This window comes from Patagioenas fasciata, chromosome 6, assembly GCF_037038585.1.
Source record: "Patagioenas fasciata isolate bPatFas1 chromosome 6, bPatFas1.hap1, whole genome shotgun sequence".
NCBI classification, from domain to species: domain Eukaryota; kingdom Metazoa; phylum Chordata; class Aves; order Columbiformes; family Columbidae; genus Patagioenas; species Patagioenas fasciata.
In genome coordinates, this window is record NC_092525.1 from 11,239,461 (window position 1) to 11,265,321 (window position 25,861).

The window sequence follows — 25,861 nt, forward strand, 5'->3', positions numbered from 1 at the left end:
ATCCGGCCCTTTTTCTTGGGGGGGCACACCTGAGGTGGGAGGGGATGCTTGAGACAGACCCAGCTGTGTACACACATGCAATGAGGTGTGCGGGAAGGGACGGGGGTGCATGCGGTGGAGTGGGGTGTAAGAGTGCGTGTGGCACAGGGCGGAGGGTCGGGGGGGCTCATTGGCGTTGGTGCAGTGCTGCTGGGTCGGTGCACAGATGCCGGGGTGTCCCCTCCCACTTGCGTCCCTCTCCCCGAAGTCCCAGGCTCCCCACCCCGCTCAGCCCCTTCCCCACCGCTGGTGCCAGCGCCCGCTGCTGCTGCAGCACAGCCCCGCTGCCGGGCGGGGGCAGCACGGCCCTGGGGAAGGGCCCCAGCACAAGGACCGGCTCGGGGGGGCAGCACTGGGGCTGGGAAAGGGGGCGCTCACCCTGTGTCCGCATCCCACAAGGGACCCGTGCAATCCCGCCACCCTTGGGGTCACTGCCTAGATGTCCTCGCAGCCACCTTATGGCCCAGCTCCAACCCTCCCCAGTCCCTGCACCCCTTTTTGGGGTAACCTGGGCATCCTGCCCTGGCCCCAAAGCCGTGTCATGGGGCAAAGGGATTTACTGATGCTCTCAGTCATGATGGCACCTCCAGCAGTGCCCAGCCCTGCAGCCTGCCCCGCTGCAGAGCACTCAGCCAGGGACGCTGCTGATGCTGGTGCCCCCAGGTCAGGTTGGGGGGAACATCAGCTCCCGTCTCCTACTTGGTGTGCGGGTCCAAGTGACGGTGGTGGTCGCGGGGCTTTGTGCCACACCGGGGCCGGTAGAGGTGGGAGGGTACTCCACTGACCTTCTTCAGCGCGTGGGACCGCCAGGCTGCTGCAATGCTCTCCACCTGTGGGGATGGGGACAGGCATGTTGCCATCAGCATGGCCACCGTGAGCCCCCTTAGCCCTGCAGCATCCTCCAACCCTGGAGGCAAGCCAGGGCACCCCGAGGGGCAAGAGCAGCTCACCGGGATGAGCAGATCCCTCTGGTTGTGGCTCTCCAGCGTCGCCAGCTCGCTGGGTGCCAGCAAGGGCAGGCGCAGCTCCCGCACGGGCAGAGCAGCCACCTCAGGCACTGGGCGCTCCAAGACGGCCTATGGGATGTGACAGATGGGGCTGGTGATGTCCTGGGCACCAGGGGTGCTTGTGGGGTGGGGGGAAACCCAGACTGTGCCCATCACACAGCCCTGGGCTCAGGGACAGGGTGCCTGAGTTCCCTGCCTGGGCTGGTGTGGGGGGTCTGAGCACCCCTGGGTGGCTTTGCCTGGAGGTGTCAGCCAGGACCCATCTCCCCCACCCATCACTCACCGAGCTGACGTGCGCCCACTCCCGCACAGCCTGGACCAGGTCCAGCTCATCCACAGCCAGGCGGTCACTGCGCAGCACCTGTGCCAGCACCGTGTCGGAGAGCTCGTGGAAGCCCCGTGTCCGCACCACCTCCTGCCAACACACCGCAGCACCAGGGTGCTGGTACCGGGACCCCACACTGCCCCCCGCCCCCCCACCTCCATGAACCATTAGACCCATCCTGGTGCCATTCCTGCCTGATTGTCCATCATCCCCCGACCTGGACCCCCACCTTTGGCACCCCAGTACCCCCCAGCCAGCCTTTACCTGGCATCCAGCATCTTCTCCCCAAACATTTGCTCCCTTTTCTCCCCTGCCCAAGACTCCAGCCACCCCATTCTTAGAGAACCCACTTCCCTGCCCCATGCTGTGTCCCCCAGTGCTCCCCGTGCCATGCTCCCCACAGCCATACCGCGGTGCAGCCCTCGATGAAGGCCAGGCAGTGCTGCTGGAGATCTGCCAGCCCGTAGGTCACTGCAGCCTGTGGGACAACACAGACACATGCAAGGGACTTTGGGGCAGGAGGACCGCCCCAGAGCCCTACAGAGGCACAGGACACAGCCTCGAGGGACTCTGAGAAACACAGGTGAAGTGACAATCCCAGTGTGGGAGTGCCACAGTACAAGTGCTGTGGGGAAGGGGCACGAAGGTCCCCTCCTGGCCTGCCCTACGGCAAAAGGTTTGGTGGCTTTACTGCCCACAATGGCCACCCAGCCCCATCATCAGCAGAAGCATCTGATTTTCCACTGCTGCTTGGAGATGTCACGCAGCCCCAGGTGGACGAGGAGCCCTGGCACTGCTCTCACAAGGCCACACTGTTGTCATCTCAAAAGAATGAATCCTGCCTGAGGTTGCTAACCTCAGAGAGCTTTTCACCTTTCCCACAAGAAAATGCTTGGAAGGTGCAAGTCTACTTGCTGCATTCAGAACAGTGAAGTGAGCAAGACATTTCCAAGGAAATTTGGGATGCTGTATTTCCGCTAATATGGGCAGCTGAAGTACCTGGGAAAGCTGATAAAGGCAGAACTGAAACAGAACTTCGAGCTGGTAAGGAAAAAACAATATCTAATGAAAACGGAAGCTAAGTGGGGCTAAAAGACTTTCACAAATGAGTTTATGCTCTATAGACTTTTGTGGGAATGCCGATCAGAACATAATGTTCCCACTTTGTCAGTAAAGAAGGGGCATTCAATGGAATACCGGTTGGTACAAGATTTGCGAGGCATTAATCAGTGTGATGAATGCGCACCTGGCAATGCCAAACGCATACACTCTTTAGCGGGAAATAATGTTTATTTTATTGTTTTAGACTTGCAAGATGCTTTTTCCTTTGTACCATCGGATTCAGAGAGACAGAAGCTTTTCACCTTTGAAGTGGAAAGACCTACCACTGGAAGAAGGACACAGCTTTGCTGGACCCCTTTGACACAAGGATTTAAGAGCCGTCCTACTTTGGTAACATATTGGTGAAAGAGGCAAGGAAACTGACTTTGGGACAGCAGATCACTGTATTTGTATCACATATGAGAGCAGGTGCTATGATAGCAAACCTTGAAAGATATGCAAAGATGTGCTCATCAAATAGTGAAAAAAAAGGTGTGATATGTTGTAAAATTAATTGTAAGATAGGATTAAAGCCCCCACCTGGGGAAGTAAAAAGAGGGAATTTTCCAGGAGAATATTGGCGAATTGATTTTTCTGAATTAACAAAGCATAGTAATTATGAATATCTTTTGATATTAGTAGACAGCTTTTCTGGATGGCCTGAAGCTTCCCCTTGCTGGACCAAGAGAGCTGGGAAGTAGCAAAGAAATTACTGAGTGAAATCCTACCAAAGTTTGGGGTTCCAGATGGGATCTCGTCAGATTGAGGCCCACATTTTATAGCAAAAGTACAGGCCATTTCTACTCTCCTGGGGGTAAGATGGGATTTGTATACCCCTTGGAGACATCAATCTAGTGGGAAGGTAGAAAGAATGAATCAATCTCTAATAAGCCAATTAGCTAAATGGTGTCAGGAAACTCCTGTGAAATGGATAGATGCATTGTAAATTGCTTTACTGAGAATTTGCATTTCCCTCAAGTGTAGGAGAAAAACGAAGTCCTTTTGAAATATTGTAAGGGACACCCTATTCAGTGAAATGACAGGAAAGCTGACCAAATGCATATTTTGGGGGGCCAAACGTGCACGGAATAGATGTTGTCTTTGATAAAAACTTTCTCATCGTTCCATAGGTACATCCAGGAGAAAGCACCCGTGGCATTGGGTGCACCTGTATCTCCCTTCTGATCAAGTCTCTGGACCTGGAAGGATGAACCTTTGCCCCGTAAGGTATTGCTGGTAACTAACACAGCTGTGAAATGTAAGGGAGTCAATTCTGGGATCCACCACACCAGATTAAATAAAAGTACAGAGGCTGGGTAGAAATCAGAAGACATCACTCCTTTAGCACAAAGCCAGAGGAAAACTTAATGAACTGAACTTGGACTGAACTAGAATTTAATACAGAATTTAACGGTATTCAAGATGTATTACTATTGATTGTAGCATGAGTATTAGCCTGTTTTCTTTGTAGATATCTGCTTAAACATGTATTACAGTTACTGAAGTATTTGCCTGTTATATGGTATAGTAAGTTCACAGACTGTTAAATCAGGAGAATCCAGGGACGCAAAATGTACTTTTTATGATGATCCAGAACACCATGCAGGTAGATGACAAGACAAATTGCTGGGTATGCAGATATTTCCTGGAACATTCAAATAAAGGGGTTCCTATATTAGGAATACTCCTTCCCAACAATATAACTTGGGACTACTTTGGGGAAAATGCTTCATTTGAATGTTGATCAATCCCAAAGTATCAAGACTGAGTTAGAGGAGATTGGGAAACATACTGTAGTCTTTATGTGAGGTACGGAAAAACAATACCTCTTACAGATTTCAAGAAATTTGGACATGATTGATGTTGTGGATTCCTGATTGACATCCTGGATTCCTGATCGATGGACATGGCTTAAGAATTTGATTGTAATGATTGTATTAGCGGTTCTTGTATTTGTATGTTATGATGCAATGTGTGATTAAGTGTTGCGTTGCAGTCTCTAAAAGCGTTTAGAAAACAGATGTATAGATGTATACAAGTAAGTTTGAAAGGGGGGGAATTGTCGTAATCACTTGAAAGAATGAATTCTGTTTGCAGTTGCGAACTTAAAGATACAGAAATCCTTTCAGTTTTAGTTTGATCTGCTCATAGAATGAAGATGAGTGGCTTGCAAAACACCTAATTGCAATCTGGCAGCTTAACTTCTGAAGCCCAAACAATTAATTGTCTTGCTTTAACACATATCTTAAGACTGATAAAGTGTCCTTTAGCTGAATGTTACCCAGTATAGACTAAAAGGATGATGTAATGCAATATGCAAATGTGTAACCAGTTGGCTCTTTAGGGTGTGAACACAGTGGTAAGATTTTGTATATAACGCCTTTTACTTTTCTTGCTGTCATGCTGGCTTTATTCCAGCATCCAGACTTGCGCAACTCTGTAATAAAACGGTATCTCCTCGCCGTGTGCTAAATTTGGCTCATTTGTGTGCATACTGGGTAGGGAACCATGTCTTGGGACAACAGTTGTGGCACCCCAGATGGGACGCTGATAAAAGCCTTGTTGGTCCAGCTCACTGACCCAGCTGGGAGTGGAACTGGTTGGATCCCAGTGCATCCCAATCTGTTGGTCGGGGACTCCAGGGGTTCCTCTCCCTGGCTGAGCAGTAAGCGGCTCAAAGCTGCAATTATAAAATCAAGATATTGTCTTGAATAACAGTAATTGTGATCAGTTTGCATATTTAAACCTGGTATTGGGCGTTTTTGAACTTGCTATTTGGTTTGCCTATCTGAGATCAGTGTTTGGTTTGCACCTTTGAATTTGGTTGCATGCACTTGGTATTTGCAATAAGTTTCCAGGCAAGTCGGCTCCATTGAGGACCATGTTCAGAGAGACCTGCTGCACGTAGAGGTGAAGGAGTTGGCAAACTTGAGCTGAGTGTAGGCAGGCTTGGTATTTGTTTGCACATTTGTATTTGGTACCAAAAGAAATCCGTTTGGGGAATGGGAACCAGTTCTACTGAAATACCATCTTGCTCCTACTTAAGATGCATCCTTACACAGTAGAGTAAATTTGGGGGGGGGAAATCCTCTGATGAAAGAAAGTTTGAAACAATATTATACTCACATTGTGGTTTTTTGTATAAATTGGATAATGAGGAAAAAAGGTCTGAATATGGGATTCTAAGTTCTAGTACTATATTGCAATTAATGTTGGAAGTTTCAAAAAACTGAGATGAAGTACAGTACTATATGTTAATTTGTTCTTATTGTTATGCAATAATTTTGAGATTAATAAAAAAAACACAACAAAACATAAGTTGTTAAACTCCGATTCGCATGGAATTTATGCTCTAGCAGGAGATATGAAAAAGCAAACTAAATGCTGTGGTGGTTGTGAAATTGGCAGAGGTTGTATTTAAAAGCTTATAGAACATGAAGTGATTCAGATCCAAAAAAATGAAAATAATAGATTGATGTTTATTATGTTGTTAATTGGCATCCACAAGAAATTGCAAAAAGTAGATGGGGCTGAAGGAATGACTGTTGTTCAATTCATAGTCATTTTGGTTGGAAGGAACCCTCAGAATCATCAAGTCCAAGCACAACCTGACTCTAGTACTAACCCATGTCCCTAAGAACATTGTCTATATGTCTTTCAAACCCCTCCAGGGGTGGTGACTCCACCACTTCCCTGGGCAGCCTGTTCCAAAGCCTGACAACCCTTTCTGTGAAGAATTTTTTCCTCATATCCAATCTGAACCTCCCCTGGTGCAGCTTGAGACCATTTCCTCTTGTCTACTTCAGAGAAGAGACCAACACCCTCCAATTAATTGCAGTTAACTGGAGTTGCACATAAACTGTACAACAGCAGGAATGAAATGGAGAAGAAAAAGAAAAAAAAAAAAAGAAAAATTAAAAAAAAAAGAAAAAGAAAGAAAGAAAAGGCCAAAAATGAAACCTGTGCTGTGCAGCTTGAACATAAACTTGAGGCCTGCGTTGTGCTGCACAAATCCCTTGGCTGCAGGATAAACTTGGCTCCCACTCTGTACTAGAGATGACGCCACCTGCGTGCTCTTGCCTGTATCTAAACTTCAGTGAGAAGCTCTCGTGTGAAGATCTTTCAAGAACAGAGTTGTTTTCTTACAAAAGAGAAATAAATTGGAAAGCCCACTGCTAAAGGGGCAAAGAGGGGGGGACCTTCCCCCAAAAGCTGATGTTCTGCTCCTAAAGAGCTGAAATGCTGAATGAAGAACACTGGGGGTGAATTTCGAAGCTTCCCCAGCAGATCCCTGCTTCCAATAAAGCTGGGAAATGAAACTATAGATTTTTTTAAGAGGCACAGGAGCAACTTATTCTGTAGCGACTAATTGTAAAGGACCTCAGTTTTAGTTCCCTCTGCTCATAAAATGAAGATAAGAGTGGCTTGCAAAACACCTAATCATGAACTGTGGTCACTGCTGACCTGGCAGCTTTAGACCCTCTGAAGCCCAAACAATTAGTCAGGTCTTGCTTTAACACATATCTCAGGACTGTTGGATAAAGTGCCCTTTAGCTGACTGTTGCTCAGTATAGACTAAAAGGATGATGTAATGCAATATGCAAATGTGTAACCAGTTGGCTCTTTAGGGTGTGAACATAGTGATAAGATTTTTTTATATAATGCTTTTTACTTTTCTTGCTGGCAAGCTGGCTTTATTTCAGCATCCAGACTTGCACAGCTCTGGAATAAAATGCTGTCTGGTCTCTGCGTGCTAAATTTGACTTGTATGCATATCGGGTAAAGAACCATGTTCTGGGACAACATTCCTGCGGGAGCATGGGGACACCCATCCCAAGCGCTCCTTGCTTGGACACAGAGCCAGCTTAGAGCCGCCCAATACAGGAAGAATTTGGGATGCTCTCATCTTCCCCAGCCCTAGGCAGCAACGCTCACCCCAGGGTTGGCACTGCCCATCTGGGCACCAGGAGGACATGTCCCTGTCCTCCCACATTGGCAGCCCCTGGGTGCAGGGTGTCTGGGACCAGCGCAGGCAGGGCGAGCATCACCTCCCCCTGCACCACAGCAGGGGACCAGCTTTGACGCAAGCGGGGAGGGAAGGCAAGATGTTTTCTTCAGGCTTGTTTTGTTCTGGGGTTTTGGGGTTTTCTGTTTGTTTCCTCCGGGCCAGTTTTAGCTCTGTTTACACTGCAGTGGTCTGGCACCGTGTTCAGTGAGAGCTTCTCTGCTCCAGGGATGGCATCTCACCCTGAGAGCATCACTGCAGACAGTGGGAGACGGAACAACTCCCACTTCTCTGGGGAGCATCCTTGGTCCCACCAGGCGGTGTGTCAGGACCCTTGAGACATCACCAACCCCCCCAGGTATTTTTAGGTGCCCTGACTCTCAGCAGTGGGAGCTCCTAGAAATCCAGTGCCTCCCAGTTTCCAACAAATGATGGCAAGGCGCTGGCACTGGGAAGCTCTGGCCAGCCCTGTTCGGGGCAACACAGCACCAGGACATTTCCCTGCCAGGCTGTGGTGACCCTGGTGGCCCTTGCAGAGATGTGCCCAGGAGCCAGCAGGGGTGGACCAGGTGTGGGTAGAAAATCCTGTCCATCATGCAGCCAAGAGCAGGAGGGTCGGGCTAGCTCCTGTCCCAAAATCAGATGGGTTGTATTTAACCCTCTGTGGCCACACTGGGATCACACTCACCTGCAAGGCCTCGCAGACCTGCTCCACGCTCAGCGTGTCCTTGATGAACTTGACACAGAGCTGGAAGGCAAATGGGGAGAGAATGAGCAGAGCAGGGACCCAGTCCTGTCATCCCCCTTCATCATGACTCTCAGCATCCCCTGAATGCCCAGGACATGGGGTGGAGGCATCTCCAGTCCCCCAGAAATTTGTAGGACAGTTACAGACTGTGGGTTGAGAGTTCGCAGCATAGCATGTGGGCGGGAAGCCTGGGCACTGATTCAGCCACAAAGCAAGCATGATGTGACCAAACCCCAGCTGACCTCACAGCGCCAGGAGGGCTCACGTAATTCTGGTCACAGTCACCAGCCATGTCCTGTAATGGGGTCAGCCCTGGTGCTGCAGTGCACTTGGGACCCCAGTTTCACCCAGCCCTGCCTGCCATCTGCTCTCTGCCTGTGACTACTGGGGGACCAACACGTCCAGCTGCAGCCCAAACACAGGAGATGCAGGTGGGATGCAGCCCAATAGGCACATCTGTTGCGGAGCAGGACCTCTATTCTGCCCATCTCAGCTGCCTACCACGCAAAGAGGTCACAGCCCCTGGGGAAGCCCAAGGGGATGTGACATGCAGGGAGAAGCCGTCAGCTGGAGCAGAAGGGCCCTGAGTCACTGGCAGGAGGGACACAAGGTCACCCCGCAGCTGCCACAGAGCCACGGGATTCCCCCGCTGTTCTTGGACAGCCCCTTTCCCCCCCCGCCAGCCCTCCTCTATGGTTCTCCCCACTGCAGGGCCTCCCCCGAGGATGCATTTGCTGGATGGCGGGGTGGGACTTATGTGTCCAGGGCACTGGGTTTCCTTTATGCAACACTCCTTATGTCCCTTCCATGCCCAGACAGCTGTTTGACAGCCCCGTGACATATCTGGGGTTCAGCTGAACTTGTCCTAAAGGGGTGATAGGGCAGGTCCTGTCCTGCTACCCTGGTGCATAACAGCTCGTGGTTCCTCAGCTCCTCAGCAAGGTCCTTCCCCAGCACAGTGAAGAGGGAGGGGAAATCCAAGCATGAGATGACGGGTCACGCGATCAGCTGAGCTGTGATTCAGGAATCGCTCTGATGACGTGGCCCAGTCACCCTTCCGAACGCTGAGCTGCTCCAGCTCCCTGCCCCCTTCTCCTCCAGTCCTCACGCCTCCTTTTTGCTCTCTGCTGCCTTCCCAAAACCCATCCCCTTGGCAGCACACAGCTGGGATGCTGAGTGCTCCCCAGGACCAGGGCTTTCCCTAAGGCATCATTCTGCCGGGTGACCAGAGGACACGGGTGATGGCATCGGGGCTTTCCTGCTGCCCTTTGCCTAGAGGAGACATGAGACCCCATGTCCTTCCCCGGGATTCCCCAGCCTCTGTGGGGCTCTCAGATGGTGCTGCACCCCCTCAAGGGGCATCCCACTGGAGAGACCCTCTGGGATCAAGAAGCAGGGGCTGAGCCTGTGATGGACCTGGGTGATGCACCACGCTGCCATCCTCAGAGCCACCTCCAACCACCAGTCATGCAGGGACCATCCTGGGGTGCTCCTCAGCATAGGTCCACTTGGTGAGCACCCCCAGTCTAAACAGGGCCATACCTTGCACAGGTCCTGCAGGCCATACTCCACTGATGAGGTCAGCACCTCCAGCACCTGCAGGCAAGCGAGACCCTGTGAGCATCACAGACAAGCATGCCAGCCTGGGGGCCAGGGGCAAGTGTCCTCCTGCCTCTGTGGGAGCTCCCAAGTGGGGCATTGCGGGGGGAAGTAAGGGGCTGCCGTATGAGGGCGCATGAAGGTGTCCTGCTCTGCTGTCCCCGCTCCCAGCATCCATGGTGTGCACAGCCAGCTGTCCCAAGGCTGGGACAAACATGTGTGGGACAAGGTGCTCTAGACTCTGCTGGGCTGAGACCCCACATGCTCATTGCACTGTTAGCCAGCCAGAAAGCATCTCGCAGAGAATCCCCTCCACCTTTGGCACCCCAGGAGCTGCAAAGCACCCCCTACGCCCACATCCCCACCTTGTCCCTCCCATACCCACAATCCTGTCCCCACTCACAATCTGGCTGTTGAGGTTGATACTGTTGGTGTAGAGGAACTCGATGACAGCCAAGAAGACCTCAGGCTGCACATTGCCCAGTATGAAGGGGCCCTGGGGTGAGACATCACTGGTGGAGTCCTTGTTGCCTATCAGCCCCTGGCTGAGCATCCCCCGAAAAGCCTGGCAGCGGCACGCCAGCACGCAGCGGTGCGCAAACACCTTCTGCTGCTCCCGGCCCACCACGAACGTCACGTCACTGTGGGGGAGAGGGGACAGTGAGGGATGGTGTGCCCTGGGGCTGGGACAGGGCACACAGGCAGGGACCATTCAGGTGTCCATCACAGTGAAGCAGCACCAGCAGTGGTTCCTCTGAAAGACACAGAGAGCCATTGGTGCTGGCACAGACCAGGGCAGAGAAAGGCCTTGGACAGCTGGAGAAAGTGACTTTCTCTTTTGGTACAGAAAAGTCAGAGAAAGCACGGCTGCCACAAGGTTCAGCCTCCTTGACTCACAGGCACTGACTCATAGGCTTAAGAACATGATGTGTCTGGCATCACTGTCTGCAAGGTTGGCACTGATCTTCTCTGCACCTATGGAACAGGTGAGCCTGCAATGCACACTGGGGTACTGGTCTCCCACAGCCACCCCATCACAGTTCCTCAGTCTCATGGTCCTGAGAAAGGGAGGCAGGATCAGGGGAAAGGGAGCAGGCAAAGGGCAGGGAGTCTCCAGCTCATGTGTGCTGTGCAGCCATGGCCCCTCCAGCCCCTCATCCACTCCTCCTCTCTTCCCCCATCCCAGCAGGGCAGTGAGCAGAAGACATGCCACCCAAATCCTAGCTGCCACAAAGCTGTGCACAAACCCACTACTCGACCCTCACAGTGTCCCACAGATGATGTGCCCACCAGAGGGAAAAGCACCAGGGCCATCCTACACGTGTATCAGGATACACACAGATGGGGTGTGCTGGGCAGTGTGAGCAGAGTCCAACAGAACCTCCATGGCTGGTACTACAAGGAAGAATAAAATGAACTACTCCATAGCTATGGTCCACAGGCCAAGTGGGGCAAGCAGGGGGCAGGTTGTGGGGTACAGGCTGTGAGATGCGGGGTGCAGGCTGCAGTTACGGGATGCAAGGGTTGACATGCAGTCTGCAAGGATGCAGAATGGATGTGGGATGAAGGCTGTAGGATGTGGGATGCAGATTGCAGGATGTAGAATGAAGACTTGCCAGAGGAAGAATGCAAGATGAAGTTGATGGATGCAGAGTGCACATTTCAGGTTGCAGGATGAAGGTTGCTCAATGTGAGCTGCGGGATGCAAGACAAAGGGTATAGGACACATGATATGAGCAGCAGGATGTGGTCTGGCGATGGCCAGGCTCTGGCAGATGCTTCCTCAGTGCCTGGAGCTGTGACTGGGCAGTTTTCAGTGGGATTGGCCTGAGTGGCCAAAATTTCAGCACAGTTGGGGATTTCCTCAGAGAGCACTGACATTTGTGTCAGGTCTCAGCATTAAGTGTGAGAAGAGGACCACACAGCCACCCAGCTGCCAGGCAGAAGGTGCTGTGTAGGCAGAGGGTAGCTGAGGTAACAGCTCCACGTCTCCATGAGGAGGTGGCAGGGATACTGTGCACAGCAAGCAGGGCCAGCTGGGCTGCCACCTTCCCTCCAGAGTGCAGGGATGCTGGAGATGTTGAAAGCAAGCACGGGTGAAGCTGGGGTGGAAGGGAGCTGAGCACAGTTGGCTGCCCCTGGGGAGCACAGCAGCTGCAGTACCCCCACTTCTTGAAAGGGCAGGAGCCCCAGCACAGGATTTAGCCCGGGACACCACCTTACTCCAGTAGCACCACACCTGGGACAAAAAGGGTCAACGTGCACAAAGGGACCTTTCCTCCTCCAGAGAGGCGGTGGCCATCCCAGGGGGATGCACCCGTGTAGCCTTGGGCTCTCTCTGTAGTACAGATGTGGGGGGAGTGTTGCAGAAGCCATGCAGGGTGCCCTGGGTTGTGCACTCACCCTGCCCATCCTGGCAGCTGCCCGGGGCTCCCTGCATTGCCCGGGGTCCCTAACCCCCCCTGGCAGTGCTCAGGGCCATGGGAACGCAGCAGGGAGGGTGTGCTGGGGGTGCATGGCAGCCCTCTCCCGGCCCCTCACCTGAACTGGGGGTTGTTGACCAGGGTGCGGAGCGCAGCGGTGAAGGCGGCCGCTTCGCCCTGCAGCTGCGCCGAGCAGGGCTCGGCCATGGGCTGCCTCGGGGAGGGCGGTGGAGGAAGGCGGCGCGGGCAGGCGGGAGGCTGGCCGGCGCGGGGAGGCTGGCCGGCGCGGGGAGGCTGGCCGGCGCGGGGAGGCTGGCCGGCGCGGGGAGGCTGGCCGGCGCGGGGAGGCTGGCCGGCGCGGGGAGGCTGGCCGGCGCGGGGAGGCTGGCCGGCGCGGGGAGGCCGCGGGGCGGAGGCCGCCGCGCCGTACGACATGGCTCATTGCTAGGGAAACCTGGCAGCCAGCGCCGGGGGCTGTTGGGGAGGCAGCCGGAGGTAGAGCAGGGACGGCGAGCTGGGAAGCCCACCCTTGCTGCTGAGACGGCTCATTCTGGGCATTTGCCGGATAGGAGCTGAAGGAGGAGGCAATCCTGCATCTCAGTTCAATTGGTATCACCCTGCCACAGCTCAGAGCACACCCCTGGCATGGGGACCTGTCCGCCTCCCCTCACTCCATGGCATTGCTACAGAGGCAAATGGGGCTAAAGGGATGCAGACAGCTAGGATTTTAGAAAAGGCAGATCATGCATAGGTTAAATGCACAAAGATCACCCCCACCTCCACACGTATAGCCCACATAGAAAGCCATGGGGCATGGCTTGGTCCCCAGCCCCAGCAGTGGAGAAAACTCGAGCCCAGGAGGGTGATCCACCCCCTGAAATGGCAAAAGCCATCTCTCCTGTCAGTGCTCCAGCCCAGAGCCCTGCAGCTCTCATGTCTGCTCAGGGCTCAAGAGATTGCAGGCAGAAAAAAAAACATAACCAGCCTCTCCCAAGCCCAAATCAAATGCTGTGCCAGGAGATGCCCGGTCCCCTTTCTCCCCAGCTTGACTGGCCCCAAGCAGGGAGGGGGCCCGTGGAGGGAACCGCCTTTGCTTGTGTCATCGTTTAACCCACACACAGCCAGCATAGCTTGTTAAAGATGGTGGGAGGGAGAGGGAGGAGCAGGACCTGCAGCCTACAGCAGCTCCCAAGGGAGCAGGGTCCAGCTGCCGGGAGGCTTGGCAGCTCTAGTCAGCAGCAGGCTATAAATACCTCTGACGGGAGATAGAAACAAAAGCCGTCTCCACTTTCCTCAAATAGCTCAGAAGCCAGGCCAGACAAAGGCACATTGACAGGGTGGCCAAGGCGTACCAGCTGGGCTGGGCACCACCAGCAGAGAGAAACCCCTTTCGGGGCTGGGATCCCCCAGCAAAACTGCCCTTGGGTCAGGGCACTGCTGCAGGAGGGTCCCAAGCCCATAGCAGGGCTGTGCTCAATGGGTGCCAAGCCTCACACACTCTCCCTTTGCCCTGAGAGAAGGGGTGCAGGGCAATAAGCACCCAAAGGATGCAAACCTTTGGGTAAAAATCGAGCCCTTTGGGGTCCCAGCCTTACTGCAGTCCAGAGCTGGGGTGTAGAGTGGGGAGGCCAAAGGCTTTTCTCTACCCCTTGCTCTTCCTTTGCGCATTTGACACTCACAAGTGCTTTTTTGGGGGCTGACAAGAGGGAGTGGCTGAACTTGGAGGACACATGCACAGTCCCATATCCCCAGGCTGGCTGCAGTCCCAGCCACAGCTGGAAACATGAACAGAGCAGAGGTGAATGGAGAACAGGGCTGTTCAGGGACCAGGAAACAAGGAGTTACAGGAGCTGTGCCCCAGAGCAGCTCTGAAGAGCTTCAGTGTCACATAGCAACATTCCAGGAGCACAACAGGCTTTGCCCTGCTCACTGAGACCTGCAGGACCAAGGCTGATCCTGGGCAGCCGGGACACATCAGCCAGAGACAAGTCTCCTGGGTTAACCCAGCCAGGCAAGAGTGGGGCTGGGGGTAAGCATGGGACCAGATGCAGGCAGGAGGGTTGGGGAGGCTGAAGGGGAAAGAGGTGCGTGCCTGGGGGGGAAAGGCTGGATGAACCACACATGGCTGTGCTGGTTCAGCCTCAGTTGGCCAGGACTGCTGGGGAGAGGCAAAGGCAGCTGCTACAGTACCCGCAGCACCTCTGCATCCAGCCCTGCAGGGATACATATGCCAGGAGGTGTGGGATTTGCAGAGGACAGAAAGGCCTCCCCGGCACTCAGAGTCACATCTCCCTTCTAGGCCACCCGTATGGCTGAGCAGCTGTCCCCAGAGACAGCCCAGGTGATGGCTGCAGACTGCGCTGAAGCCCCTCCACTCCGGACCACTCGCCGTGGGTCCCAGCCCCACCTCCTAGGCCGGGGCACTGAAGAAGGCAAACCACCCTTTCTGTCCTCCCGCCGCAGCTCCATCCTCAGCACCCTCCCAGCACCCCTGGCCAGCCGCCGCAGCTCGCTGGGGGCAGCCCCGGGGGGCAGGCGCCCCTCCATTGGGCCCTGGATGCTCCACAGCCGCGTGAGCTTCTCTGGGCTCCCCCTTTTCCAACCCATCCTCAAGACCCGCCTTGAAAACACTTACAGGATGCGACCAGATGAAGGCTGCAAGTTTGATGCTGGGCGGGTGCAGCAGCTGCTGGATACAGTCCTGGCCAGCACTCTGGGGACCACAGTCTACAGCCCCCAGGGCAGCGCCCTGCTAGCCCAGAGCCTGGCTGAGCTGCTGCGGGGCCGGGCGAAGGAGGTGGTGCCACCCCGCTACAAGCTGGTCTGCCAGGTACTGCTGGGCCAGAGGGGCCAGCAGAGCCTGCTGGTGGCCAGCCGGGCACTGTGGGACCCTGAGAGTGATAACTTTGCCTCCACCACCTTCTCCAATGCCTCCCTCTTTGCTGTGGCCACAGTGCATGGGGTCTACTTTGAGTAGAACCTGCACCTCCTTCCACCCAGCCTCGTAGGGCTGCAGGGGTGAAGCAGCTGAAATAAAGAGGTTTGCTCCAGCTGTGGCTCACACCTGGAGTTTTCAGCCATGGTATGTGCAAGGAGCAAGACACAGATGCATCTTGGTGCCCTGATGCTCACTACAGCCCCCAGCCTGGGTTCACACCCACACTGGAGCTTCCACTACCATGGTTTCCAAAAAGACCCGGTCTGCAGCAAATACAACCCCAAAAGGCTGCTTTACCCTGGAGCAGGCAGCTGCCCAAGGCCAAGTTACAGGGAAGCAGCCCAGCCTGCTTCCCGCAGCACAAGCTGCTCCCAGGCAGATTGATTACACCAGCATCAAGGAAGATGACAGATCACCTTCAAAGCAAGCTCAGGGAGCGGATCAAGTCCCTCCTCTTTCCTGGCTTCATTCCCAGGTCCCATCCCATCACACCAGGTGTCATAGTGCAAGGACCCAGACAAACCACCCAGCCCATGGGCCACAGCCCCTGCCTTCTCCCACTCAGCAGAAGCAGGAGAGCAGCTGGGTTTGGTCCAAATGCAGAGACACTTGAGCCTGAGAGTTTGGCAGCAGTAATGAGAAGCTGAGACAGCTCCAGGGCTCCACAGGCATCAGTAAGAACTAATTCTGCCCTTCCTGCCAGCCCCAGAAAGGGCAGTGGAGGAAGCACATGGGCTCTTCAACCCCATCCTGCCTCCCTGACCTTGACCCCCAGCAACAGCCAGTGCTAAGAGGGGTTTTGCCTGACAGGCACAAGCAGCCCCAGAGCAAGGATGAAGATGAAGCTGATCAGTGCCCCAGCTCCAAGCAAGGTGGACAAAGTTTGCCCTTACACAAAACATTTTTTATTGAGGTGAGTCAGGGACAAGGGAGCTGCACATGAACAGACCAACAGGAAAATAAATAATTCCATATAAATAAGATACATAAATAGTCCCACATGGCAGAGATTGCCTAGAAACAGGAAACCTCCCCAGGTCCCAATGAGACGAGGGCTTCTCCAGGCAAGCCCTCAGGTCCCATTCCCACCCACCTCCCCATTATCAAACCTCAAGTTGTACCAGACAATTCACAATTTTGTAGCAGAAAGGTCACAGCTGGGCCCAGCACAGCCCTCTCCTTAGTGTAGCCATGGTAGAAGGGTACACACCAGCCCCCACAGCCCCTGGCAGGGCAGGCAGCACCCTTCACCCCTGTCAACCCCTGGCAAGGGGGTTTTCTACCCCACAGCAGCCAAACCTTGAGGTCAAGGCTGTGCTGGTCCTCACCAAGCCACAAAAAGGGTCTGTGCCACCGGTGCATCACCCTCGTCAGAACAATCTGAGCCCTTGCTGCAGGCAGCTGCCAGCCAGGAGCACCAGGCCACAAATGAGGCACAGCCAGCCCCAAACCTGGCTGCAGGGCACTCACCCACCACCTCCCTGTGACCCCCCAGTCCACCCCACCAAGACCAGCACCACCAGAGCAGGAGCTGCTAGTGGGAAGACAGCAATTGCCCAGAACCAGGGAGCAACAAGGACATCCAGACCTGCTGCTGTAACCACATCACATGTTTTAGTCCAGAGTCCAGCTGAGCACCAGGATAAAGGGTGCCCAGGTGGGCAGCCAGCACCACAACATACCTCCCATCCTGTGGGAGGGCAGGGGAGACCTCTGCATCCAGAGAAGACCCCCTGAGGTCCCATACTAGGCCTCAGCCTGTTCCTGGAGGAGCTTGAGGATGTATCTGAGGCGGTGGTGGAGCTCAGGAGAGCAGCCTAGCTCCTGGATGCTGCACAGCTTGTAGGTGTAGGAGTTGCGCTCCCGGTTGATGTAGGTGACAAGGCAGGAGTGGTCAGGCTTGCTAATGATCACCTTTGTATGGTCATTGTAGAAGTTCACCTAGGAGACAGATGTGTGGGTTAAACCAAGCCCATTCCCACAGCACACTGGGAGCTGGGAGGGAGCCACGCTTCCTGCCTCAACCCGTTCCTCCTCCCTGACCTGCCTGGGAGCATCCCTGCTCCATCCCCCACGGCAGGAATGTGCCAGCACCAGTCTCAGCACCAGGGCAGATGGAAGTGTCTGACTGAAGCATCGTGGTCCCCATGGGCTAGACAAGCTGTGACCAGCAGCTCCAGGCACTGGAGCAGCATCCTGCCTTCACAGCTGTTTTTACAGCTGGACCTCACATTTGGATCATGGCAAACAAGATCTAACACAGGAGTCCTCAGTTGGCCTCCTCCCCATAGGGGTCTGGGCATCTCCATTGTGCCCCACACATACCTGGAGGGTGCCACTGCTGAACAGCATGACCAAGGCTTGGTCAGTCTTAAACCACTGCAGAAGGAGTAGGGCTGGCTGTCCGAGGTCATCTATGCTGGGCAAGTCACCTCCCTTGGAGAGAAAGGTCTGTGTAAGCCACTGGGGAGCACTATGACCAGCATGCACACAGCCAAGTCTGGACACATCCCCACCGGGGTCCCCACTCCCAGGACACAACTCTATGGGTGTCCGCCTGGCCACAGCCCGTGAGCAGGGAGTCACACAATCCCAAGCAGTGTGGTCAAACTGTGACCCAACATCCACCCTACCTATGATCCCAGCCCACCCCAGGGCCACAGCACCCACCTTCATGAGATGCTGCTCCATGTAGGATGCAAAGTAGCGCAAGACACTCATCTGTCCCTGCAACTGCTCGGGGATGGCAGCCACAGAGAACACAAGGTGCTTGCTGTTTGTTTGGTTGTAATGCACAGTCCTGGGAGGAATGAGATGATGGGCTTTAGGGCCAAATCCACTCCTGGTACAGCCTCCCCCTACCCCTTCCCACCCGAGGAGCTTCCCCAGAGACACCAGCCCCTTCCTCACTGCTTACCTGTGGTTGGGGGAAAGTATCATGTGTGTGCCATTGTTGAAGAGGACCCCAATGCTGCGGTTGGAGAGCTGGTAGCCAAAGCCATATTTGTTGGAGTAATCCACCCACTTGCTCACCCAAACAAAGTGTTCATGACGGGCCAGGGAAGCTGGGTTTTTCTCCGCTGATGGAGAAGAGAGAGGGTGAGCAGAGCAGGCAGCCACCCTGCCCACATCACTGCCCCAAGTGGGAGCAGATCCCCCCCCTACCCCACAACAGGCTCTGGCAGCATTTAAGGTACCCCAAATAGCAACTGTGCCTTCATCCCATTAGGAAGGAGGTGCAGTGCACAGCACCATGTCCCATCCCAAAGCAGTCTGACCAGTTTACCTGGGGGCATGGAGGAGAGGCAGGTCCGCAGGAGCCGGACAGCCGATTCGATGATGGCAGAGGTGGTGATGCAGTCTTCAAAGGCTGTGGAGAGAAGATGAGAAGATGATAGACTGAGTCAGGCGGACCCGCTATCAGCCAGGGCAGGACAGGAAGCTTGGGGCAGGTTGGGGTGGTCTGGCCAGGTTCTGCTCACCCTCACAGCTGCTGGCCATCGTCCCCCGGATGGAGGGGGACACAGACTTGTGAGATGTCTCCTCCATCACTGTCTCCACAGGGCTGGAGCTGGCGCTGCGGCACGATACACGGGTGGCCTGCAGAGAGACCAGGCTTTAGCATCATCCCATCCGCACCCCCAGAGCAAGGTGCACATGGGCTCAGGGATGTTCTCACCTCATTCCCTTCCACGGTTTTATAACTCATCTGCCTGCAGATCGAGGTCTTCATCAGCCCAGTGACCAGCTTGGAGATGTCATCCTTGTCCTCCAAAGAGCCTTTCTTGGCTGAGAAGAGAGCAAGCGATGAACACACCACTGACCACAGGGGATGGAGACATCTGGGCCACCCCTCCCAGTAGCTCAGCTCTCCCTCATCTGCTCCCATGCCCCCAGTGAGCAGAGCAGGCAGTCAGATCCTGCCCACGTGAGGATGGTGTCAGGCAGCTGCCTCCCACTTTCACTTCCCAGTTCTCATGCGAGATAGGGCTTCCAGGAGGAACTGCCCCTGTGGGTTGCAGCACAGCATCCGCTCTCCAGGCACACACCCATGCCAGGCCATCAGCACCAGGAGGACAAATGCAAGCCCAGCTTGTGCTGGCCTTGGGTAGAGGGCTCATGGAGACCCATCAGGGGGCATCTCCAGGAGGTGAGACCCATCTCTCCCTGGAAGAAGGGCACTTAGAGGCTCCTGGATAAGTGCATGGACTCACCCTTTGGTTTCTTCTTCCCAAAGAGTGTCTTGGTGACTTTAGCAAACAGACTCTTTGCTGGATTGGGGGGACTCAGCTCTGGAGCCATCACACAGCTGCTGGGAGGGAGCTTCTCAGGCGTGTAGCCCTGCAGAGAGGTCAAGGCAGAGGTTTGGTATCCATAGCCCACATGCTCCAGGCAGAGCAGCTACCCTGGGATGACCACAGTCAGAGCCCTCCTGACAGCTGGCTTGTGTTTCCATCAAGCCTTGGTCCCACAACTGGCATCACTATGGGAAACAGCAGGACATTAGCTCCTCCCTTTGACAGACAGGACCGTGCACAACCCAAAAAACCTCATCCCACCCAAAGAAAAGTCAAGGCCAGACTCCTGCCCACTCACCTTGAAGAACTCATGGTCCAAGATCTCCTCAAGCGTGAGACGATCCTGGGGGTTGCGTCTGAGGATGCCAGCAATGAGGTGCTTGGCAGGCAAGGAGAGGAAGGCAGGGAGGGTGTACTCCACCTGCTTGATACACCTGTAGGTCTCCTTGAGGTCAGAGGTCTCGAAGGGAGGGTTCCCACACAGCAGGGTGTACCTGGGAGAGGACACACATGCCACTGTCACATGCCCACCAGGTTTGTGACTCAACGGCACTTAAAGCAAGGAAGTTATTGGTATTTGTCCGGCCACACCTGGCTGGGAGCACCGCTTCCAGCCTGGGCAGCCGCGCTCACATCCGGCCACGCTTCCTCCTAGCAACTGTTTAGAGCAACAGGCAAGGAACCCTGAGGAAGGTCACCCTGTTGCCACCACTCCCACCCCCCGCACGGCTGCTGGGGCACAAAGCAGCACAGGAAACTCGCTGGCAGCAGCCCTGAGAGAGGCTGGACGCGCCAAAGCAGCACAGCGATTGGTCCCCATGCAAAGAGAGCAGCAGCTGCCACCAGCCACCGAGATTTTCCGTTGTTTATCAGGTTCACAGGGCAGTCGAGCCCGCTTTGAACCAGAGCTGAGCACAGCATGAGACTGCCTGCCCTTCACAGTTTCCACTCACGCAGCCCCCGAACAGCATCCCAGGACGGCTGCAGCACCCAGTTCATGGCAGTGCTGGGCAGGATCCAGCCGCTCGCTCCCCTCCCCCAGCCTTTTGTAAACCACTGCAAAGCCACCAGGCAAAGCACAAGAGGACTTCCTCATCAGGGCTGCTCCCCCCACCCCACACAGGCAGGGCTGCCCAGACCCCTCCCCACCCAGCAGCACAGACTTACATGACACAGCCCAGAGACCACACATCCGATTCCGGCCCATGGCCCTGCCTCAGCAACACTTCTGGAGCCAAGTAGTTGGGGGTCCCACATATTGTTCTGTGGGGCAGAGTGCCAGGTCAGTGCATGCTCTGCAGTCCCTTGCAGACAACTTTCCCCTATTCAAGCCCTGGGATTTAGCTTGCAGCCCATCCTCCCTCCCCCCGTTTTGCTCTTTGTAGCCCAAAGCCCCCTCAGTCCACAAGAAGCCCCATACAGACTCGCCACCCCCACCTCCTCCCAGAGATCAGGAGCAGCTGCTGCTCCTGTGGAGCTGTTGGGAAGAGCTTGTCCTAGAGCTGAGGGGGAACAGAGCCTTTGTGTCCCAGTCCACCAGCCGGCAGGGCAGCCGGGCAGGCACAATAGCAATAGTCAGCACATTGTTCCCCCTAACGGCTGCGAATTCACTCCTGAAGGAGCCACAAAGCCCCCAGCCCCCTCTCCTTGTCTGCAGCTGGGGCAAGAATCACTCCCCCACCCCAGGAAGGTGCCCTAAGGCTTCCCCAGGACATGAGAGATCACTCATCCCTCTCACCCACCCAGGAAGCCACAGGAGGAAGAGGAAGAATGAAACCTCAGAGGGCTCTGGAACAGGGAAACCTCAGACTTACTTTTTCTTCTGGTCAGAGATATCCTGGCAAGCAGCTAGCCCAAAGTCCCCCACTTTCAGCTCCATGTTTTCATTGATGAAGAAGTTGCCTGCAAGTCAAAGGAGATGTGTCACCACAAGTCCCTCTGGGGCAGATCGCTCCCCACGCAGCACCCTGCCACAACCACAGCACTCACCGAGCTTGAGGTCTCTGTGCAGGATGCCCTTGAGGTGAAGGTATTTCAATCCTGAGATGATCTGTTTGAGGTAATAGCGTACTTCTGGTTCCAGCAGAGTATGGCGGGCCTTCCAGATGTGGGCCAGGGACTGCAGAGGGAGAGAAGACAGCTTGGTGATGGCAGGCAGAGAGAACAGACAACTCTGCTGAATAAGCAGGGGGCAGCCAGGGTCAAAGCCAATTCTTCCAGAAGTTACACATCCACAAATAATCCTTCTTCCACAGCCATGACCTCAGCAGACTCCCCATACAAGGCCAACACTGCTCCAAAGCCAGGGGAACCACTGGATTTATGGTGGCCCCACCAGGAGCTAAGCTGAGCAGGCAAGCTGAGTAGGACAGGCAATCAGCGGTGTCCACAGTGTCATGCAAAATCACAGGGGTTATGGCTGAGCTCAGAGGGTGTGACACAGCAGGTAGCCCAGGAGAACATGCTAACAAAGAACCTCAGATAAGGCCAGCTCCAACCAGCCACAGCTCTGTTTAGGACATCCTTCAGCAGGGAGGCCATATCAGCCCTCACCTTCCTACTACAGTGCTCCAGGAAGATGTAGATGCTCTCCATGTCCTCAAAGTAGTGGGAGAACTTGACGATGTGCTTGTGGTGCAAGTCCCGGTGCAGCTCGATCTCGTTGGTGATCTGAAAGGGAAGAGTCATCCCAGGTGAGCACAGGGCCCCTGCTGCACTCTGCCAGCCCAGCACCCTGTCAGCCCCAACAGCACCCACCTTCTCCCGCTGGTGGGGTTTAGCCACCCGGCTGTGAGGAATGACCTTCACAGCATAGGTTTTGTTGCTGGAGAGGTCTGTCATTTCATAGCATCGTGCAAACCCACCCTGTAAGGAAAGAGGTGGTTATGGATGAGTGAGACACAGCTCTTTGCCCCTGCCTGCTGACAAGCCTCCTCCCCCATCCCTTGCAGCACAGCTTGGTGAGCATCACACGCTCCCTCCTGCTGCGTCGCCCACTAAGATCTGAACTATGATGATCTGAACAAGTGATTTTCTTCAGCCAGTTCCTGTAAAACCTCCAGGGCATTTTTCCTCCCACCATGGCCAAACTCTGCATCTTTCCACACGACAGTTCAGCCTGGAAAGTCCTGCACAGGGCAGAGAACCCGGCAACAGAAGGCCTCGGAAAGGCAGCCCCATAGAGACAGGTTTTTCCTGCCATGATGTCAGCTTCCAATCTGCACACTCAGCCGCCGAGCCCGCCCGGGCCGGGCCGGGCTGGGAACCGGCACCCACCTCCTACACACGCCGCTGGCAGCGGGAGGAAAAGTTGCGTGCAGCGAACCGGCACCCCTGGGAACCGGGGCACCCGTCGGCCCACGCACACCCTGCGGGGCGCCCCGAAACCGATGCGACTCCGATAGCCGGCGAGGCATGCAGCCAGCCCGGGTGATTCACCGCTTCAAGCGCTGCTGCGGGCCCGACGGGAAAGGCGGGGAAGGTGGGGGCGGCGTGCGGCAAACGAGGGGCCGCATCCAGCCCCAGGCACCCCGAGGGGAGGATATCGAGCAGGCACGCAGCCCCCCGCCCCTACCCGGGCCGTGACTCCCGGCTCCCAGCCCCGCTCAACCCGGCACGTCCCAGACGGTGCCCCCCCGCTCCCCCTGTACCTTTCCCAGCAGGCGCCCCTTGCAGTAGGAGCGGCCGGAGATGGGGTCGGTGATGATGCGGGTGGTCTCGGCCGTGCGGGGCGCAGGCGGCGGGGCGGGCGCGGGCTGTGCGGGGAGGTAGGCGGCGGGGAACGGGGGGAAGAGGCCGGTGGGCTCCATGGCGGGCGCGGGAGAAGGAGGCGGCTCCGCTCCTCCGCCACCACCGGACCCCGCGCACGTGGCCCCGCCGCCGCAAACTGCTGCTGCCGCCCCGGGAATCCCGCCGGCTTTATCAATGGGCGCGCTGACGTCATCCGCGGAGCCCCGCCCCCGGGCGGCCCCGCGCTGCCCTTAAAGCGGCCGCCGCACGGTGGAGAGTGGGTGGGAGGCGCGGTCTTATGTGTCTACCGGCACCCCTCGGCCGGCGATGACCCGAGGGTCCAGCTGTGGCCCTGCTGCCTCCCCTGCACAGTTCCCCTCGTAGACACACAGTCCCCCCCCGACACAGGGACTCCCAAGAGAGGCATGACTCCCTAGATACAGGGATCCCCATGAGGCAGGCGACTCCCCTAGATACAGGGATCCCCTATAGACACACTGAGATCCCACAGACATGCAGAGACCCCTCCTCAGCTCCCTTCCGGGGCACACAGAGCCCCCTCCCCAGACACATCTGTAAATACACACCCACCACAGCCACTCACAGAACACCTCCCCTCACAGGGGTCACCAGCTTGTGTCACACAACCCCCTGGGGACCAGGTACTGCTTACCTACATCCCACGACAAGGCCATGACCAGAATGGAATTTCAAAGCCCATGTGTTTGCTGGCCCCTCCATGCCAAACCTGGATGTGCGCAGGTACCTGCCCTGGGCTCCTTCTCTCTGTGCCAGGGTGCAGGAATGGGGGGATCACAGCCCACCCCAGGTGTGGTGCTGGGACTTTGGGGACAGTGGAAGATGCAGGTGGGCTCCCTGGCTGGGCTTTCCCCTGGGTGGGTGCCCCTTGGCCACCCTTTGCCCCAGCTGCAGCCCAGCCCTGTGTCCCAGTGGCCCTCAAACAGCCCCAAGAGATCAGTCCGCTATGGCTGCCAACGGCGGCCAGTCCAGGACTGGGGACCTGCAGGACTGTCCCATTGGGGCTGTCCATCTTTGCCCTTCAGCACCTGGGCACCCAGTCCTGGGCTCCCTGTGGGCTCTGGAGGTGCAGGGTGGCGGTGCAGGGTGGGGGGTGGCTGTGCCAGCTGTGTTGTGTGGCAGTGTCTGGGCAGTGTGTCACAATAGTGCTGCTCCCTAATGGCCAGAAGGAGCACACGGCTTTGTATCACCCAAAACAGGTCTTGGAAGAATATGGGACATCTCTCCACAGGCATGGGAGCTGGCAGAGGTGACCACAAATCCACAGCCCCCCACAAGCCTGGAGCAGCAGTGTTGCACGAGCCCCTCAAAAGCAGATCCTGCTGCCCTTGCCCTGCTCCACACTGCACACAGGGTGACTGTGTGCATGTCCCTTGCTCTGTGCCTCGGTTTCCCCACCCTGCATTACACTTCCCCAGGGCACCTCAGGACTCTGATGCTCAATCTGCTCCTGAATATGCTGAAGTTTTTGCATGAGTACTCCCAGCCAAGCAGCCCCAATCTTCCCAGCACATCCCCTGTGGGGGAAATTAACCTTCTTTTCTTCTGCAGGAAAGCAAACCTGCCTGTAGGGAGAGAAGAAACAACCCAGCTCTGTCTGCATTTTTCTCAGGTTTCCAACTTTGGCAGAGGAAAAATGTGTGCAAACCCACCACCCAGCAGCAAACAGGCTCTGGTAGCAGACCAGGAGGCTTCTGCCCCTTGGGGAAAAACTGCCTGTTTCCACCAGGGCCCCAGGGCTCCCCGAGGCGTGGGCGACATCACGGGCAATGCTGCTTTTCTGACAGAGGCCCCAGCTTGGGGCTTCCGGGAGCTCCCCAGGCAGAGCTGAGTCAGCGTCTGGAGGTAGCCTGTGGGTGGAGGCACCCAGGGGTGCAGGGAGGTCCCAGGGGACCCGCTTGGGGGTGGCGGGACAATCTGCACAGGGCTTGCCCCAGGGTCCCCTGCAGAGGCACCGCAGGGACCAGAGAGGATCGAGAGCTGCCGGTGGCTCTGCTTCCACTCCCACTGGCTCCAGGTAAGCCCTCAGGATGGGTTTGGAGATGCAGACAGACTCGACAGCCAACACCCCACCAGGACTGCGACACTTCCAAGAGGGATAGAGCCCAGGAGCAAGCCCAGTTCCACCTGCAGCTTGGGTCTGCGATGATGCAAAGCATTGGAGCTGGGGGTTTTCCCGTCACTGAGCTGGGGCAGTGGGAGGAAATGTGGTTTAACATCAACAACATGCTCAGCCTGGGAAAGGGGCAGCTCTGGGGTGATCTCCCGGCTGCCTACAGCTATTTAGATGGAGTTACAGGAAGAGTGAGCCAGGCGCTTTGGGGAGGTGTACAGTGAAATGGGGACAGGCAACTGGTGCAAGTTACATCGAGGGAAATTCCATCTAGATACAGGAAACTTTTTTCCCCTATGAGCATGGTAAAATACTACACGAGCCCAGAGAGGCTGGCGGATCTCCGTCCCCCATCATACTCAGACCTGGCCTGGCCCCAGAATGATCCCCCATCCTCACAGCCTGGGATGCAGGGCAACTCATCAGGGTGGGGGTGACAGCCCTGAGCCCCTCGGGAGCAGGGTTTCCCCTCCATAGGCACTCTCACCCAGTGAGAT

The 25,861-nt window shown here is 55.9% G+C and overlaps 3 protein-coding genes across 3 annotated transcripts; 1 reads left to right on the forward strand and 2 right to left on the reverse strand.

The window, feature by feature from the left end:
- Positions 1-72: 72 nt before the first annotated feature.
- On the reverse strand, positions 73-12,519 carry BTBD19 (BTB domain containing 19). Its single transcript, XM_065842441.2, has 8 exons — positions 12,366-12,519; positions 10,228-10,465; positions 9,768-9,821; positions 8,166-8,225; positions 1,781-1,849; positions 1,330-1,461; positions 990-1,115; positions 73-869 (listed from the first exon to the last, which is right to left on the reverse strand). The coding sequence occupies exons 1-8, from the start codon at positions 12,452-12,454 to the stop codon at positions 735-737; spliced, it is 903 nt and encodes a 300-aa protein (XP_065698513.2). The 5' UTR covers positions 12,455-12,519; the 3' UTR covers positions 73-734.
- A 2,036-nt stretch (positions 12,520-14,555) lies between these two features.
- On the forward strand, positions 14,556-15,224 carry DYNLT4 (dynein light chain Tctex-type 4). Its single transcript, XM_065842440.2, has one exon. The coding sequence runs from the start codon at positions 14,556-14,558 to the stop codon at positions 15,222-15,224; it is 669 nt and encodes a 222-aa protein (XP_065698512.1).
- Positions 15,225-16,067: 843 nt separating this feature from the next.
- On the reverse strand, positions 16,068-23,397 carry PLK3 (polo like kinase 3). The gene is made up of 15 exons (XM_065842129.2): positions 23,134-23,397; positions 22,241-22,348; positions 22,037-22,153; positions 21,473-21,602; positions 21,298-21,385; positions 20,651-20,746; positions 19,782-19,977; positions 19,400-19,526; positions 18,865-18,974; positions 18,668-18,785; positions 18,472-18,555; positions 18,103-18,265; positions 17,856-17,985; positions 17,511-17,621; positions 16,068-17,126 (listed from the first exon to the last, which is right to left on the reverse strand). The coding sequence occupies exons 1-15, from the start codon at positions 23,290-23,292 to the stop codon at positions 16,932-16,934; spliced, it is 1,932 nt and encodes a 643-aa protein (XP_065698201.2). The 5' UTR covers positions 23,293-23,397; the 3' UTR covers positions 16,068-16,931.
- Between the last annotated feature and the right edge of the window lie 2,464 nt (positions 23,398-25,861).